The 16,235-nt window shown below is 47.1% G+C and overlaps 1 protein-coding gene across 1 annotated transcript in view; it reads left to right on the top strand.

Annotated features, from left to right (window-relative positions):
- LOC134537975 (uncharacterized) overlaps window positions 1-16,235 on the top strand; it is a 433,777-nt gene that overhangs the window by 300,418 nt on the left and 117,124 nt on the right. Inside the window, exon 14 of the mRNA XM_063378994.1 lies at window positions 7,225-7,383. Coding sequence (XP_063235064.1) covers window positions 7,225-7,383 — 159 coding nt within the window. The remainder of the gene's footprint in view (window positions 1-7,224; window positions 7,384-16,235) is intronic.

Below are 16,235 nucleotides of genomic sequence, written 5' to 3'. Positions count from 1 at the left end.
TTCCACAAATACAATTCATCTATACATATATTTATTTCTCTATATATATTTATCTCTATCTACATCTATATACATCTATGTATCTCTCTATCTCTATTTATCTCTTTATATATACGTACTTCTCACTATCTCTATATCTTATATATATAAGTCTCTATATAGCTCTATACATCTGTAGGTATACTCTATCTCAACTTATCTCTCCGTCTCTATCTCACTCTTTATATATATATATATATCACTCTATCTCTGTCTCTCTTTTATATTTAAATAGTGTCATGCGTGCGCACTTATACAACAAAAACAGGCGAAGTGCCGCTATATAAAATGAAATAAGCACATTTTTTTACACGATTCGTGCTCCAACTATTGAAAAATAGTTATACCGTCTCAGTAACCTTCATTGGCATGCGCATAAAAAATCACCAAAATTTCATCGCAATCGGATGAATAGTATAGGAACGCATACGGCACAAACAAACGAAAATTAAAGACATGACAAACGCATCAAACGATGATGCGTTTAAAATTCAAGGCAACTCTATCTATTGGTGAAGTTCAAAACTAAACTGTTATTAGCGCCTTTATTTTGCTAGCCGCTGCGAGCTCCACTAAGCGGACGGGTCTCACCAAGGAGAAGAATATGAATTTGCCAGACCTTACTATGTGTATGATCGTGTGTCAGACATAGAGAAATTACACTCACTCACTATTTGTATGTCTATGACCTATGATTTTTTCTGTTATAAAATGAAATTATCACTTTTTCACTCCCTTAGTGATGGAATTTCATATTAATATGGAGTATATGTGTTAATCCAGGTTATCAGCTAGTTGTAGGCCAAATTTCATTAAAATCCATTCTGTATGTTTTACGTGAAAGAGTAACAAACATCCATCCATACTTACAACTTTCTCGTTTATAATATTAGTAGGATAGATAAATATATTCCACAGGTTAGCTTTAGACAATATATATTTTGTGTGATTTAAGGCCAGTAAATAAACGTTTAGAACAAAATATAAAAATAAACTGTATCCCTTTTGGGCGTTAGAAGCTTTTTTTTTGTGCTGTGAAATAAAAGCCAGTTTAGTTCTTAACTGCCCAAATAACATGATAACAAATTTTCAGAAATAAAATAGAAATATTTTCATAGGTTCCCGGCATATTACTTAAGCTTCAATTATACCAACCTTTGCCCATACTTACTGTGAATAATTTAAATTAAAGGATACCATTATTTTTTTAATAAATTAATTCACTTAATTTTTGTTTTTAACTTCGTAAATTGTATGCATTGCTGCGCAGTTAACAAATAATTTATTACATTTTTAAAAAATTATTCTTGCATTTATATGTACTTCATTATAAACAAGTCAGTTTCCGTCTAAATATCTGAAATGTTAAGTATGAATATTTAAAAAAAAAAGGTTAGCAGGCATATTTATTTAAAACTAGAATCTAGTAAAAGTATCAAACTAAAAAAAAAGGACCATATCATTAAGAATATCACGAGAAGTGTCAGGTTTATAATCTTCGTGTACTGTGTGCAGAATAAGGCAAAAACTAATAACAGTGGCTTTGTTCAATATTTTTGTGAAGAAAGGTGGATTGTGGTGAATGTGTAATTGCCATATTTTGGCGAGAGGAGCTGTGCTTGTGGTAATGTATACAGATTGGCAGGGAATACTGGCTGGACATGCCAGTGTGTTGTGTAGTCGACCAACAAACATGGGTTAGACCAGTAGGCAATCAGTGTGTACTACGTAAACATGTCGAGCGGAAAAGTCCTACTAGCTGATGGATTCCGTGTGAGGTGTTCTGGAGTGAGGATGATGGTGAAGGAGGGAGAGTGGTAGAGGGCCGCTGGCTGATGGATTCCGTGTGAGGTGTTCTGGAGTGAGGATGCAGGTGAAGGAGGGAGGGTGGTAGAGGGCAGCTGGCTGATGGATTCCGTGTGAGATGTTCTGGAGTGAGGATGCCAGTAAAGGAGAGAGGGTGGTAGAGGGCCGCTGGCTGATGGATTCCGTGTGAGGTGTTCTGGAGTGAGGATGCAGGTGAAGGAGGGAGGGTGGTAGAGGGCAGCTGGCTGATGGATTCCGTGTGAGGTGTTCTGGAGTGAGGATGCAGGTGAAGGAGGGAGGGTGGTAGAGGGCCACCGGCTAATGGATTCCGTGTGAGGTGTTCTGGAGTGAGGATGCCAGTAAAGGAGAGAGGGTGGTAGAGGGCCGCTGGCTGATGGATTCCGTGTGAGGTGTTCTGGAGTGAGGATGCAGGTAATGGAGGGAGGGTGGTAGAGGGCCGCTGGCTGATGGATTCCGTGTGAGGTGTTCTGGAGTGAGGATGCTGGTGAAGGAGGGAGGGTGGTAGAGGGCCGCTGGCTGATGGATTCCGTGTGAGGTGTTCTGGAGTGAGGATGCAGGTGAAGGAGGGAGGGTGGTAGAGGGCAGCTGGCTGATGGATTCCGTGTGAGGTGTTCTGGAGTGAGGTTGCTGGTGAAGGAGGGAGGGTGGTAGAGGGCCACTGGCTGATGGATTCCGTGTGAGGTGTTCTGGAGTGAGGATGCCAGTAAAGGAGAGAGGGTGGTAGAGGGCCGCTGGCTGATGGATTCCGTGTGAGGTGTTCTGGAGAGAGGATGCCGGTGATGAAGGAAGGGTGGTAGAGGGCCGCTGGGTGATGGATTCCGTGTAAGGTGTTCTGAAGTGAGGATGCCGGTGAAGAAGGGAGGGTGGTAGAGGGCCGCTGGCTGATGGATTCCGTTTGAAGTGTTCTGGAGTGAGGATGCAGGTAATAGAGGGAGGGTGGTAGAGGGCCGCTGGCTGATGGATTCCTGTGAGGTGTTCTGGAGTGAGGATGCTGGTGAAGGAGGGAGGGTGGTAGAGGGCCGCTGGCTGATGGATTCCATGTGAGGTGTTCTGGAGTGAGGATGCAGGTGAAGGAGGGAGGGTGGTAGAGGGCAGCGGCTGATAGATTCCGTGTGAGGTGTTCTGGAGTGAGGATGCAGGTGAAGGAGGGAGGGTGGTAGAGGGCCACTGGCTGATGGATTCCGTGTGAGGTGTTCTGGAGTGAGGATGCCAGTAAAGGAGAAAGGGTGGTAGAGGGCCGCTGGCTGATGGATTCCGTGTGAGGTGTTCTGGAGTGAGGATGCAGTTGAAGGAGGGAGGGTGGTAGAGGGCCGCTGGCTGATGGATTCCGTGTGAGGTGTTCTGGAGTGGGGATGCTTGTGAAGGAGGGAGGGTGGTAGAGGGCCCCTAGCTGATGGATTCCGTGTGAGGTGTTCTGGAGTGAGGATGCAGGTAATGGAGGGAGGGTGGTAGAGGGCCGCTGGCTGATGGATGCCGTGTGAGGTGTTCTGGAGTGAGGATGCAGGTGAAGGAGGGAGGGTGGTAGAGGGCCACTGGCTGATGGATTCCGTGTGAGGTGTTCTGGAGTGAGGATGCCGGTGAAGGAGGGAGGGTGGTAGAGGGCCGCTGGCTGATGGATTCCGTTTGAGGTGTTCTGGAGTGAGGATGCAGATAATGGAGGGAGGGTGGTAGAGGGCCGCTGGCTGATGTATTCCGTGTGAGGTGTTCTGGAGTGAGGATGCAGTTGAAGGAGGGAGGGTGGTAGAGGGCCGCTGGCTGATGGATTCCGTGTGAGGTGTTCTGGAGTGGGGATGCTTGTGAAGGAGGGAGGGTGGTAGAGGGCCCCTAGCTGATGGATTCCGTGTGAGGTGTTCTGGAGTGAGGATGCAGGTAATGGAGGGAGGGTGGTAGAGGGCCGCTGGCTGATGGATGCCGTGTGAGGTGTTCTGGAGTGAGGATGCAGGTGAAGGAGGGAGGGTGGTAGAGGGCCACTGGCTGATGGATTCCGTGTGAGGTGTTCTGGAGTGAGGATGCCAGTAAAGGAGAAAGGGTGGTAGAGGGCCGCTGGCTGATGGATTCCGTGTGAGGTGTTCTGGAGTGAGGATGCAGTTGAAGGAGGGAGGGTGGTAGAGGGCCGCTGGCTGATGGATTCCGTGTGAGGTGTTCTGGAGTGGGGATGCTTGTGAAGGAGGGAGGGTGGTAGAGGGCCCCTAGCTGATGGATTCCGTGTGAGGTGTTCTGGAGTGAGGATGCAGGTAATGGAGGGAGGGTGGTAGAGGGCCGCTGGCTGATGGATGCCGTGTGAGGTGTTCTGGAGTGAGGATGCAGGTGAAGGAGGGAGGGTGGTAGAGGGCCACTGGCTGATGGATTCCGTGTGAGGTGTTCTGGAGTGAGGATGCCAGTAAAGGAGAAAGGGTGGTAGAGGGCCGCTGGCTGATGGATTCCGTGTGAGGTGTTCTGGAGTGAGGATGCAGTTGAAGGAGGGAGGGTGGTAGAGGGCCGCTGGCTGATGGATTCCGTGTGAGGTGTTCTGGAGTGGGGATGCTTGTGAAGGAGGGAGGGTGGTAGAGGGCCCCTAGCTGATGGATTCCGTGTGAGGTGTTCTGGAGTGAGGATGCAGGTAATGGAGGGAGGGTGGTAGAGGGCCGCTGGCTGATGGATGCCGTGTGAGGTGTTCTGGAGTGAGGATGCAGGTGAAGGAGGGAGGGTGGTAGAGGGCCACTGGCTGATGGATTCCGTGTGAGGTGTTCTGGAGTGAGGATGCCGGTGAAGGAGGGAGGGTGGTAGAGGGCCGCTGGCTGATGGATTCCGTTTGAGGTGTTCTGGAGTGAGGATGCAGATAATGGAGGGAGGGTGGTAGAGGGCCGCTGGCTGATGTATTCCGTGTGAGGTGTTCTGGAGTGAGGATGCAGTTGAAGGAGGGAGGGTGGTAGAGGGCCGCTGGCTGATGGATTCCGTGTGAGGTGTTCTGGAGTGGGGATGCTTGTGAAGGAGGGAGGGTGGTAGAGGGCCCCTAGCTGATGGATTCCGTGTGAGGTGTTCTGGAGTGAGGATGCAGGTAATGGAGGGAGGGTGGTAGAGGGCCGCTGGCTGATGGATGCCGTGTGAGGTGTTCTGGAGTGAGGATGCAGGTGAAGGAGGGAGGGTGGTAGAGGGCCACTGGCTGATGGATTCCGTGTGAGGTGTTCTGGAGTGAGGATGCCGGTGAAGGAGGGAGGGTGGTAGAGGGCCGCTGGCTGATGGATTCCGTGTGAGGTGTTCTGGAGTGAGGATGCAGGTAATGGAGGGAGGGTGGTAGAGGGCCGCTGGCTGATGGATTCTGTGTGAGGTGTTCTGGAGTGAGGATGCTGGTGAAGGAGGGAGGGTGGTAGAGGGCCGCTGGTGAAGGAGGGAGGGTGGTAGAGGGCCGCTGGCTGATGGATTCCGTGTGAGGTGTTCTGGAGTGAGGATGCCGGTGAAGAAGGAAGGGTGGTAGAGGGCCGCTGGGTGATGGATTACGTGTAAGGTGTTCTGAAGTGAGGATGCCGGTGAAGGAGGGAGGGTGGTAGGGGGCTGCTGGCTGATAGATTCCGTTTGAGGTGTTCTGGAGTGAGGATGCCGGTGAAGGAGGGAGGGTGGTAGAGGGCCGCTGGCTGGTGGATTCCGTGTGAGGTGTTCTGGAGTGAGGATGCGGGTGAAGGAGGGAGGGTGGTAGAGGGCCGCTGGCTGATGGTTTCCGTGTGAGGTGTTCTGGAGACAGGATGCTGGTGAAGGAGGGAGGGTGGTAGAGGGCCGCTGGCTGATGGATTCCATGTGAGGTGTTCTGGAGTGAGGATGCCGGTGAAGGAGGGAGGGTGGTAGAGGGCCGCTGGCTGATGGATTCCGTGTGAGGTGTTCTGGAGTGAGGATGCCGGTGAAGGAAGGAGGGTGGTAGAGGTCAGCTGGCTGATGGATTCCGTGTAAGGTGTTCTGGAGTGAGGATGACGGTGAAGGAGGGAGGGTGGTAGAGGGCCGCTGGGTGATGGATTCTGTGTGTTTTTGAGTGAGGATGCTGGTGAAGGAGGGAGGGTGGTAGAGGGCCGCTGGCTGATGGATTCCGTGTGAGGTGTTCTGGAGTGAGGATGCCGGTGAAGGAGGGAGGGTGGTAGAGGGCCGCTGGCTGATGGATTCCGTGTGAGGTTTTCTGGAGTGAGGATGCCGGTGAAGGAGGGAGGGTGGTAGAGGGCCGCTGGCTGATGGATACCGTGTGGGGTGTTCTGGAGTGAGGATGCTGGTGAAGGTTGGCCGCTGGCTGATGGATTCCGTGTGAGGTGTACCGGAGTAAGGATGCTGGTGAAGGAGGGGGGGTTGTAGGGCCACTGGCTGATGGATTCCATGGGAGGTGTTCAGGAGTGAGGATGCCAGTGAAGGAGGGAGGGTGGTGGAGGGCCGCTGTATGATGTATTCCGTGTGAGGTGTTCTGGAGTGAGGATACCGGTGAAGGAGGGAGAGTGGTAGAGGGCCACTGGCTGATGGATTCCATGTGAGGTGTTCTGGAGTGAGGATGCCGGTGAAGGAGGGAGGGTGGTAGAGGGCCGCTGGCTGATGGATTTCGTGTGAGGTGTTCTGGAGTGAGGATGCCGGTGAAGGAGGGAGGTTGGTAGAGGGCCGCTGGCTGATGGATTCCGTGTGAGGTGTTCTGGAGTGAGGATGCAGGTGAAGGAGGGAGGGTGGTAGAGGGCCGCTGGCTGATGGATTCCGTGTGAGGTGTTCTGGAGTGAGGATGCCGGTGAAGGAGGGAGGGTGGTAGAGGGCCGCTGGGTGATGTATTCCGTGTGAGGATGCCGGTGAAGGAGGGAGGGTGGTAGAGGGCCGCTGGCTGATGGATTCCGTGTGAGGTGTTCTGGAGTGAGGATGCCGGTGAAGGAGGGAGGGTGGTAGAGGGCCGCTGGCTGATGGATTCCGTGTGAGGTGTTCTGGAGGAGGATGCCGGTGAAGGAGGGAGGGTGTTAGAGGGCCGCTGGGTGATGGATTCCGTGTGAGGTGTTCTGGAGTGAGGATGCCGGTGAAGGAGGGAGGGTGGTAGAGGGCCGCTGGGTGATTGATTCTGTGTGAGGTGTTCTGGAGTGAGGATGCCGGTGAAGGAGGGTGGGTGGTAGAGGGCCGCTGGCTGATGGATTCCGTGTGAGGTGTTCTGGAGTGAGGATGCCGGTGAAGGAGGGAGGGTGGTAGAGGGCCGCTGGCTGATGGATTCCGTGTGAGGTGTTCTGGAGTGAGGATGCCGGTGAAGGAGGGAGGGTGGTAGAGGGCCGCTGGCTGATGGATTCCGTGTGAGGTGTTCTTGAGTGAGGATGCCGGTGAAGGAGGGAGGGTGGTAGAGGGCCGCTGGCTGTGTCGCAGGCCGAGCCCCTGAGCCGCGAGGACTCGAGGAGACGCGCCGTGTGCCAGCTGCTGGCCAAGGAGCAGCAGTACGCAGTCAACATGCAGTACGGCCTGAGCAGGTTCCTGCTGCCCTTGGCCGACCGCCGTGACCTGCTGTCCGTCAACGAACACCTCGCCCTCTTCCAGAACGCCGAGGAGGTGAGTTCCGCGCGTGGTTCCATACGCACTCTCTACACTCCTCGCTCACTACTCTGTGATGCCAGAGATACATGTACACCTTCGAGTCAAGGTATAAGCCTATTCCATAGAGATGTGTAGAAAACAGAAAATGGAAGTGTAACAATAGAGTAAAATTTGAACCTTAGCTACATAAGTGGAACGCCCCTTCACTATCGTTTTAAAGTGTTTGTTGTATCTATCATTTTTCAATGGGCGCTTTAGACATCTTAAGAATATCCATGCAAGAAACTACAAAAAAGGGCTATCTGAAAAAGTTTAGCTCCAAACGAATAACGGTGAATTTTTTTCTCTTTTGTAAATATAAGTTTGCGTCACAGGAATCTTTTGATCATAATTTGAGTTTTGTTCTTATTCCCTTTTAAAAATCTTCGTTTTTATTTTCTAAATATGTTTAAATCTTTGATTTTTATTTTATAATCTGTTGGTATATTTCTCTTTTGTGCATATATTTTTTTTTATACCTGAAATGTTTTTTGCAGATTTGCCTTTTTGTAATTACATCCTTTTTAATTTTTAATAATCTTTTCTTGTATTTTTAATTTAAATGTTGGCTGTATTCATAATTTTCCTAGTACATTAAGAGTTAAGAAACTAAACTAATGCCTATGCTCACACACATCTTTTTTGATGTGTAAAATCTTTAAAGCGTACAGTTTACGTGTGTCGGATGAGACAGTCAAATTTATAACATGTGTTTCTCACTAAAATTGGTAAAGTAAATATACATTTACTTAATTTAGAGGGGAGACTAATAATTGCAATCAGGGGAGGGAAGAACACAATTAGTTTAAATGTGTGGTACATTTTAGTTAATGTAAGCATATGTAACATTTTCATTTTTGTGCGATTTTTTGTATAATAAATCAAAGAGAAATTACAGTGACTGTATTCAATATTTTTGTGAGAATATTGAGGCTTGTCAGAGCCTGGCGTATGTGTGTCATGTAGTTCCAAATGTTTAGACGATTCAAACATCTATAATATGGGAAAAGATTCTCATATATTTTATGGAATATGTAGAGGTAGCCTACAAATTTTAATGTTTGTGATTGTAGCCAGCTTCGCTACGGCTAAAAAACTTATGAAACGTTAAATGCAGCTCCTCAAGGAAGTTTGTTTCAAATGGTTAATTTTGTTGATATTTTTTATTGGTTAGTTCTAAATTTTAAGTAATTATCATTTTATTTTATTTTATTAATTTTAGTTATTTTTATGTTAGTGTGTTTGGCGCGTACGCGCCGATTAAAACAACTGGCTAGTTATTTTATGTAATGTTGTTATTGCATTTTTAGTTTAAATAGTTAACAGATATTATGTTAGTTTTAATGTGACATATAGTTTATGTGAGGCATAAAATACGTGGACAAGTATAAACTATAAAATACGTGAACGAACTTGCGCGCCAATAAAAACTGTTTGTCATGGCCCCCACATTCGATTACGCGCCCTGGACCAGAGCCTCCTAGATAGGAGGCTCTGCCTGGACCCAGGATAGGAGACAACCCCCCACCACCAATTTTACATTCACGTGCTACACTATAATAACATGGTTATTTCTCATCTACACTCCTCTTTCTAGAATGTTATTTAACCTGAAAATACAGGGTATAATTATGGTTACTATTTTATAAGTCCGAACTAAGCTTTATTTTTAAAATTATTTTACTTTAAAATAACCACAGCGAGTATGTATATTTATTTCACACACTGAGATCAATATGAAAATAGTCACGGAAATATAAAATTAGGATCTATGCAAATCATAGACACTGGCTACAAAATAAGACTACATATAATAGTTAAACTGAAACCTTTGCTCATCACTTTCGACCAAAGGTCAGAATACCCGCCCCCAGCTGGGTACAAACGTGTATAAAAAAATTAATTGAATGCAGAAAAATTGCTCTGCGCAAAATACTAACAATTCCAGAGCCAAAACCAGAAACCCACAAATCAGAATGGGGGCAGACTTAAAGAAAATATTACAAAATGTTAATATCAATATTAATTCAAAAGCTTTAAAAAATAAAATTACAGCAGAAAATAAGAGATAGGGTCAGTTTGATACAACTAAGAAAAACTACAACCGGAATAAAGATAAGCATTAAAATTTATTTTACTAAAAAAATATATATATTAACTTGCAATAAACAGGGCTGGACCCAGGGGTCCACCCTTGTGGAGGCCATGCTGTTTGCACGTCTCCGCCGCCAGGCGCGCTGGGGGACAGGGGTGACGAGTGCGACGAGGCACTCGCGAGCAGCCAGCTGACTGGTGCGGACGTGCGTCATTCCATCGGAGTTCGCGATTGGGTTCGGACGTTTGTACGAACAGATATAGCGAGTCTGGTGCTCCTTTCTTGATCTACAGTTGTGTATACTTTCGCTACGAGTGATCAAGAGTATCCATTCAACAAATCGTCGTTTCAACTGACACCGCAGATTGACATCGGCCAGAGACCATGGATCCGACAGGTGGAACCTAGCAATAGAGGTCTGAAACCCCCAGTAAAATGGGGGATACAACAGGCGACATGGAAGTCCAGGTATGTAAGTCCATTGAAGGCATGACTTCTCCACCGGAGCATCCCCTAGCTCAAGACCATCCACTAGCATCACGGCAGGAACTACCTAATAAACTCCCTGCTAATGACTATGATCATGACTTGGACTCCAATAAAGCACCGAATCTTCCTGTTTCAGTCTACATTCGAGCTAGTTTAGGACCGTATTTTGTTTTTGTGGAGAGCATCGACAAAAATGTCGGGAATTTACATCCAATTTCCTTGGGAAAAAAATTACACAATCTTTCTAATGACATCACTGAAATTCGTAGGGCGGGACCCAACCGGCTCAAGGTTACTATGAAAACGGCCACGGCCGCTAACAAGCTTGTGACACAGGACATACTGAAAACACATAACCTACGAGGCACTATCCCTCTTTCCAGTGGCATCTCGTCAGGGCAAGCAAGGCAAGCAGTGCTTTCCCAGGCAGTTTCCAGACATTGTATTTTTTTAAATAAATATTTTATTCAGAATAGTATTTTACTTTGGCTCGTGCCGTTAGGTGTATGTATTTTTTACACTATCTTCTTGGGACCCAGTACTGTGCGCTGTGGGCTATAAGAAAAGAACTCGTTGACACACAAAACATGCTGTTTAAAGGTGGGTCTACACTATATAACAAAAACATGTTATATTTGTAACATGTTATACAACAAGTTATACAACTTGTTTCATAACATGTTACATAACAAGTTAAATAATAAGTTATATAACAAGTAATACAACTTGTTTCATAACATGTTACATGTTTTTAAATATGTATACCAGTGTGGACAAACGGCCAACATGTTATACAACAAGTTATTTAACTTCCTTTGATCTTGTTGTATAACATTTTTCTTCACGTTTTCATAACAAGTTATATAACTTTGTTGTATAACTTGTAATATAATTTTCATTCTTTTCATTTTGTAACATGTTGTATAACTTTGTAATATAACATTTTATAACTTGTTTTGTTATACAGTGTAGACCCACCTTTAGAAGCGTTGCTAGGTTTAGAAGCGCTGGTAGGACCGTTTTCAGCAGGAAGGCTGCCGCAGTAGTTTCCTTTCGGAAGGGGGGGGGGGGTGGCATGGTACAAAGGTTCAGGGAGGGGATTGGCTGTAAAAACACGTGGTAGAAGCTACGAAGGTAGCGCTTTCTTGCCGAACTGAAGCGAACAGGGCCGAAGCAGACGGTGGAATTCTTCCACCGACTGCTTCGGCTATGTCCGCCACAGTTTGGCAGGGCAGGTGGCGAGGTGGCGTTTCAGTCGGCGGTCGTCTCTCGGGGCGCGCGCATCTCTCCCGAGGGCTGTTGGCTGGCAGTGCGTGGGGGATTTGTGGGCGTACGCGTCCCGCGGTTGGCGGATACGGGATCCCAGCTCGAGAGTTGCAATCTCGCTGGGGTGACTGTGAATAACCAATAGCAGTCCGCGGACCAATGGCCGGCCTGTGGAGTCGTTATTACGGCTATCGGGATGAAAGGTAGCCTGAATGCAGCTCGGCGCGTGGCAGAAAGCATTTCCGTTGGCGAAGGCACCGCAGGGGAGCTCGATGTGCCCTAGATGCGAAGTGTAGACGAACTGCGGGCTGGAAATTGCGGAGCTGTGAACTGCCGCGCGCGCAACGGAACTGAACAGCATCGTAACTCTGAAGGAAGAGATGGCGGCGCCTTTTAGTTGGAGCCAGTGGTAGCCTGGGCGGCGCGACCTTCAACCGTCCCGGGATTTTGGAGGACAAGAGGGTCCGACTCGCAAGATACTTAATTCGCCTGAACGTTTTACCCCCACCCTGGCTTGAAAGGTTGTTGGCTGTTGACTGGAAGAAGGAAGATAAAGAGGGCGCGATGTCAGGCTGCCTTTCGCCCCGTACGCCCGCAGTTCGAGCCGGTTTACTGGCTCGTCTGCCCACATCTGGTTTAACTGTGGCTGCCTGGGCAGCTGGGCTGGGCTGACGAGTGAAGTCGCCCGCCCCTGGGGGCGCATGCGCCCCTGGTTAATAATAACCCAGGAGTACCCAAAATTTAAATGCGGGCTGCAAGGCCCAATCACCCAACTCCAGCATGGTTGATTTTTCAGTCCCTCCAACTCTTCTTACCTGGACCATTCTTCCCTCTTGTCCAGTAGTTACCTGCTTGCTTAATGCATGTTTATTTGATCCCCGCATGACCCGGCCCAGGGTTTTCCCTGTGTCTATGCAGGTTTTACCTGGGTCACATTAGCTAGCTTTTAAGCTAGGCGACCAATGGGGCGTCAGTCATGGCGCCAATCGCAGCCATGGCTGGCCAGTAAACCCCAATAGCACACGATGCACGCGCCCTTGTCCTGCATGGATAAAAACCCGCATGGTAGAGTGTATAGGCTTTGGCCTGAGACACACTTAGGTCCTCCCCTAACCTGGACCCTCCCCTACACACTTAGAATAATTTAGGCTAGGAAAAAAAATCGTGGCGTTTCAGGAATGATTGACGTGCCAGTTTCTTGGTACACGTACCAGTTAACAGAGTTTCTGATCACGTATGAAGATAATTTCTTTTGTGTTGGTACGAAAAATACCAAGATTTAATTTTTACTATTCTAGTACATTTTTATGAGGTTCTTCTCTTTATTTTAAGTACTTACTTTGTCATGTGTTGTCTGTTTATATATTTTGTACCAGATATCGATGATACTACACTCCCACTTAGTATATAAGTAATGTAGAGTAGGTATTTAACTATCAGAATAATGTAAGTCAAACATTATTTTTTTAAAATAATTTATTTTAAAAAAATGTCAATTTTTCTACCTGTGGAATAGTCAATGTTCAGTTAAGAAAACTACTTAAATAGCACCATTTTGTACCTTGAAATCCATATTTTCCCGGGGGAGGGTCCCCGGACCCACCCCTCCCCCTTCCCCCCCCTCCCCCATCTTGTTTTGATGCGAACGGAGTTGTTGCTTCCCCTCATGTAAACCTCACGCCTCGCCACTGCCTCTTTCTATGATCTAACGACAGGGATTGGTGTACGGGATCCCCTTAGAATTCACGGAGGCAGAAATTCGTGATGGCAATGAAACGCCTTATGATATATCTTAAGTTGAACGTATGACTCGAAGAGTGATTATTGAGGGCGAGAACATGTATGTACTTACAAAACTTATTTGTCTTACATTTAAGGGCCAACTGTTACCGGACAAAGTCGTGATTTATAAGACGCTATTCACGGTAAAACCCAAAGTCCAGTCTGTTCTCCTTTGTTCAAAATGTCAGCGTTTTAGACATTCGGCAAAACATTGCCGTTCAAAGACACTACGGTGCGCTGGATGTGGCGAAAATCACAATACCCAGGATTGTCAAGCCTCACACTTAAGATGCCTAAATTGCAAAGGTGCACATTTATCTACGGACCAGGTTCAATGTCCTGCATGGCGCACTGAGAAAGAAATCAAAACTGTAATGGCCAACCGCAACATTTCATATCATGCTGCGAAACAGGTGGTGCTTGACAGACCTGCCAATACCCAATGTGATAACGCACCACAGCAGTAATGTGATTCTGTATGCCCTGGTACCAATATATATGTGGATACTTTTCCATCACTGGGTACTAGTAACACAGCAACTCATGGTGTTTCTACGCATGACACACAACACGATAATCCACCGCAGATGACTACCATCTATGAACATTCCTACGCTCGATCTATCACTCAGCCAAACAAGCGGAAGCACCGTCTGTCCAGCCTGAATGAAGACTTCCCATCGCCCACATATCACATGGCACTTCACCACTGTCCCCACATCCCAGAAAAACCCTTGCGTCATTCTATGCACAATTTAGAACAGACACGGACACATCTAGTAATGGTCTTGCATTACCCATTGCCACTACTTCAGGATCGGGTGTCACAGTCCCTTGTGTGGATAATACACATCCTGGGAATGACTTTGGCAAATTGATTGCAAGATTTACATGCCTCATTTCTCATGTCCACAAAACTGTGGTAGAAACGACACCTGCCATTCAAGAGGCACTTCAACTTATCAGATCAACTGCAGCTCCCACTAATTGATTCCCTTATTCCTTCGGAGTGCATGGTTAACACTTCTTACTCTCCATTCTCTGCCTGTATGAAACTACTACAGTGGAACTGTCGCTCGATCTCTCTTCAACGAGGGATTCTGCAAGAGTATCTGTACAAAATGCCAGTGGACATCATATTGCTACAGGAAACCAATTGGACAACTTATACTGATAATATGCAATTCTCGGGCTACCAGGTCTATCACAATACATCCGCTGTCCATCGAGGAGTCGCTGTTCTGGTAAATTCTGCACTGCCGTCGCAGGAAGCCCATCTCCCACCCTCTTGCCCCCATGTTGAGATAGCAGGTGCTACTATAACATACAAAAGGCAGAAACTGCATTGCTTCTCTGTTTATGCTCGGCCCCAACATTCCATTAGCACTGCGGACTGGGAAAGCCTATTTGGATCGCTGTGTACTACCACGATTATAGGCGGGGATTTTAATGCTCATCACACTATGTGGCGTGACCAGAAAATAGACTCTGCAGGGAAAAACCTGGCTGCCTACATTGCGGCATCTCAGCAGGTGGTCATGAATGATGGGAGCCATACTTATATGGGTACTCATCAGCAACGGTCCTCTGCCATTTATATTACTCTCTGCACGCAAGACATAGCAGCGGACTTCACATGGGCCCTACTAAGCGATCCACTGGGGAGTGACCATTTCCCTGTAGAAATGAACAATGACACATTGCGGTCTTTCCAACCACAGCTCACAGCTGACTTTTCTGTCCTATGGTACACCGGATATAAACATCAGCAATGCCTATGGGAGGATTATCGAACTTACATAGAACACAACCTAACCGATGTTCGAATGGACTCTAAATACGATGTTCAGGCGGCCTATGATACTCTGCAGGAGGTCATCAGATTGGCCATCAAAGAGAGCACACCCCTCAAAATCCAGTGCAACCACCTCTCAAAGCTCCGACGGCCATACTGCGGCTGGTGGACGGCAGAATGTCACCACTTGAATGTCCTTCGTAAGCAGGCTCTTCGGGATTATCGACGATGCAGTAACAAGGCAAACTTCCTTCTCTATTTATCTGCACAGGCTAAATTAAAGTTGGAAGTCAAAACCACCAAGCGGTGACACTGGCGGACATACTGTGGCTCACTTTTGAATAGAGCTCCTTCGTATGACATTTGGCGTGTCATGCGCACATTGAAAAAGGGGACCGTAAAGTCTACTACTCATATGCCATCAGAAGACGTGATCTATGATTTTCATCATTCCGTGGCACCTGCCTATGTGCCATCAGCTGATGAAGTCGGATTTCACGCTGACAGTATCATCATGGGAAACCTTACACCAAAAGGTTCCAGCGATGTCGATATGTTACTTGCACCTATCACAGCCGATGAATATAGTTCGGTACTTCGCACTAGTAAAAGCTCCTCAGGAAAAGATGGGATTCACTACTCACACATATTCAATCTTCCGCAAACTGCTCACAAATTTTTACGCACCTGTTTAACGGTATATTAACTTATGGATATATACCACTGAAATGGAAAGAGAGTGTGGTTATCATGGTTCTCAAGCCTAACAAAGACCCCAATCTGGCTGCCTCTTATAGGCCCATAACGCTCCTTTCCTGTATCTCCAAAACTTTTGAACGTATTGTCAAAAACAGACTTGAATGGTGGTTGGAAGCACACCATCTTCTCCGCAGAGAGCAGTTTGGATTCCGTCGTGGCAGATCCACTATTGATGCCATAACTATTCTTATGCGCTGGATATGGGAGGCTCTGGATAATAAGAAGATTCTCATTACCACTTTTCTAGATCTATCTGCCGCATTTGATGCTGTCCATATTCCCCGCCTGGTGTACAAGTTGGGAGCCTTGGGTATCCCGAGTCTACTTATTGATGTCTTGCATCAGTTAATCGCCTGCAGAACCACCTATATCAAAGTTGGGAACTGTCACATGTCAGACAGATGGGTGTATCAAGGAACTCCCCAAGGAGGGGTGTTGAGTCCCCTACTTTTTATTATATACACACAGGACCTCATATTTCACATTGTGCCTTATGTTCGATCAGTGACGTATGCTGATGATATCTTCCTCTATTATCTGGCGGAAAATGTCACAAATACGGTAGAACGTATGGCTGGTTCATTTCTCCACTTGGGTCGATGGGCATCGGATAATCATCTTACCATCTCGCCTCAGAAGACT

The sequence above is a fragment of the Bacillus rossius genome, chromosome 12 (genome assembly GCF_032445375.1).
Source record: "Bacillus rossius redtenbacheri isolate Brsri chromosome 12, Brsri_v3, whole genome shotgun sequence".
In the NCBI taxonomy this organism is placed as follows: domain Eukaryota; kingdom Metazoa; phylum Arthropoda; class Insecta; order Phasmatodea; family Bacillidae; genus Bacillus; species Bacillus rossius.
Note: the sequence above shows the minus strand (reverse complement) of the source record. Positions and strands in the feature narration are given on the sequence as shown.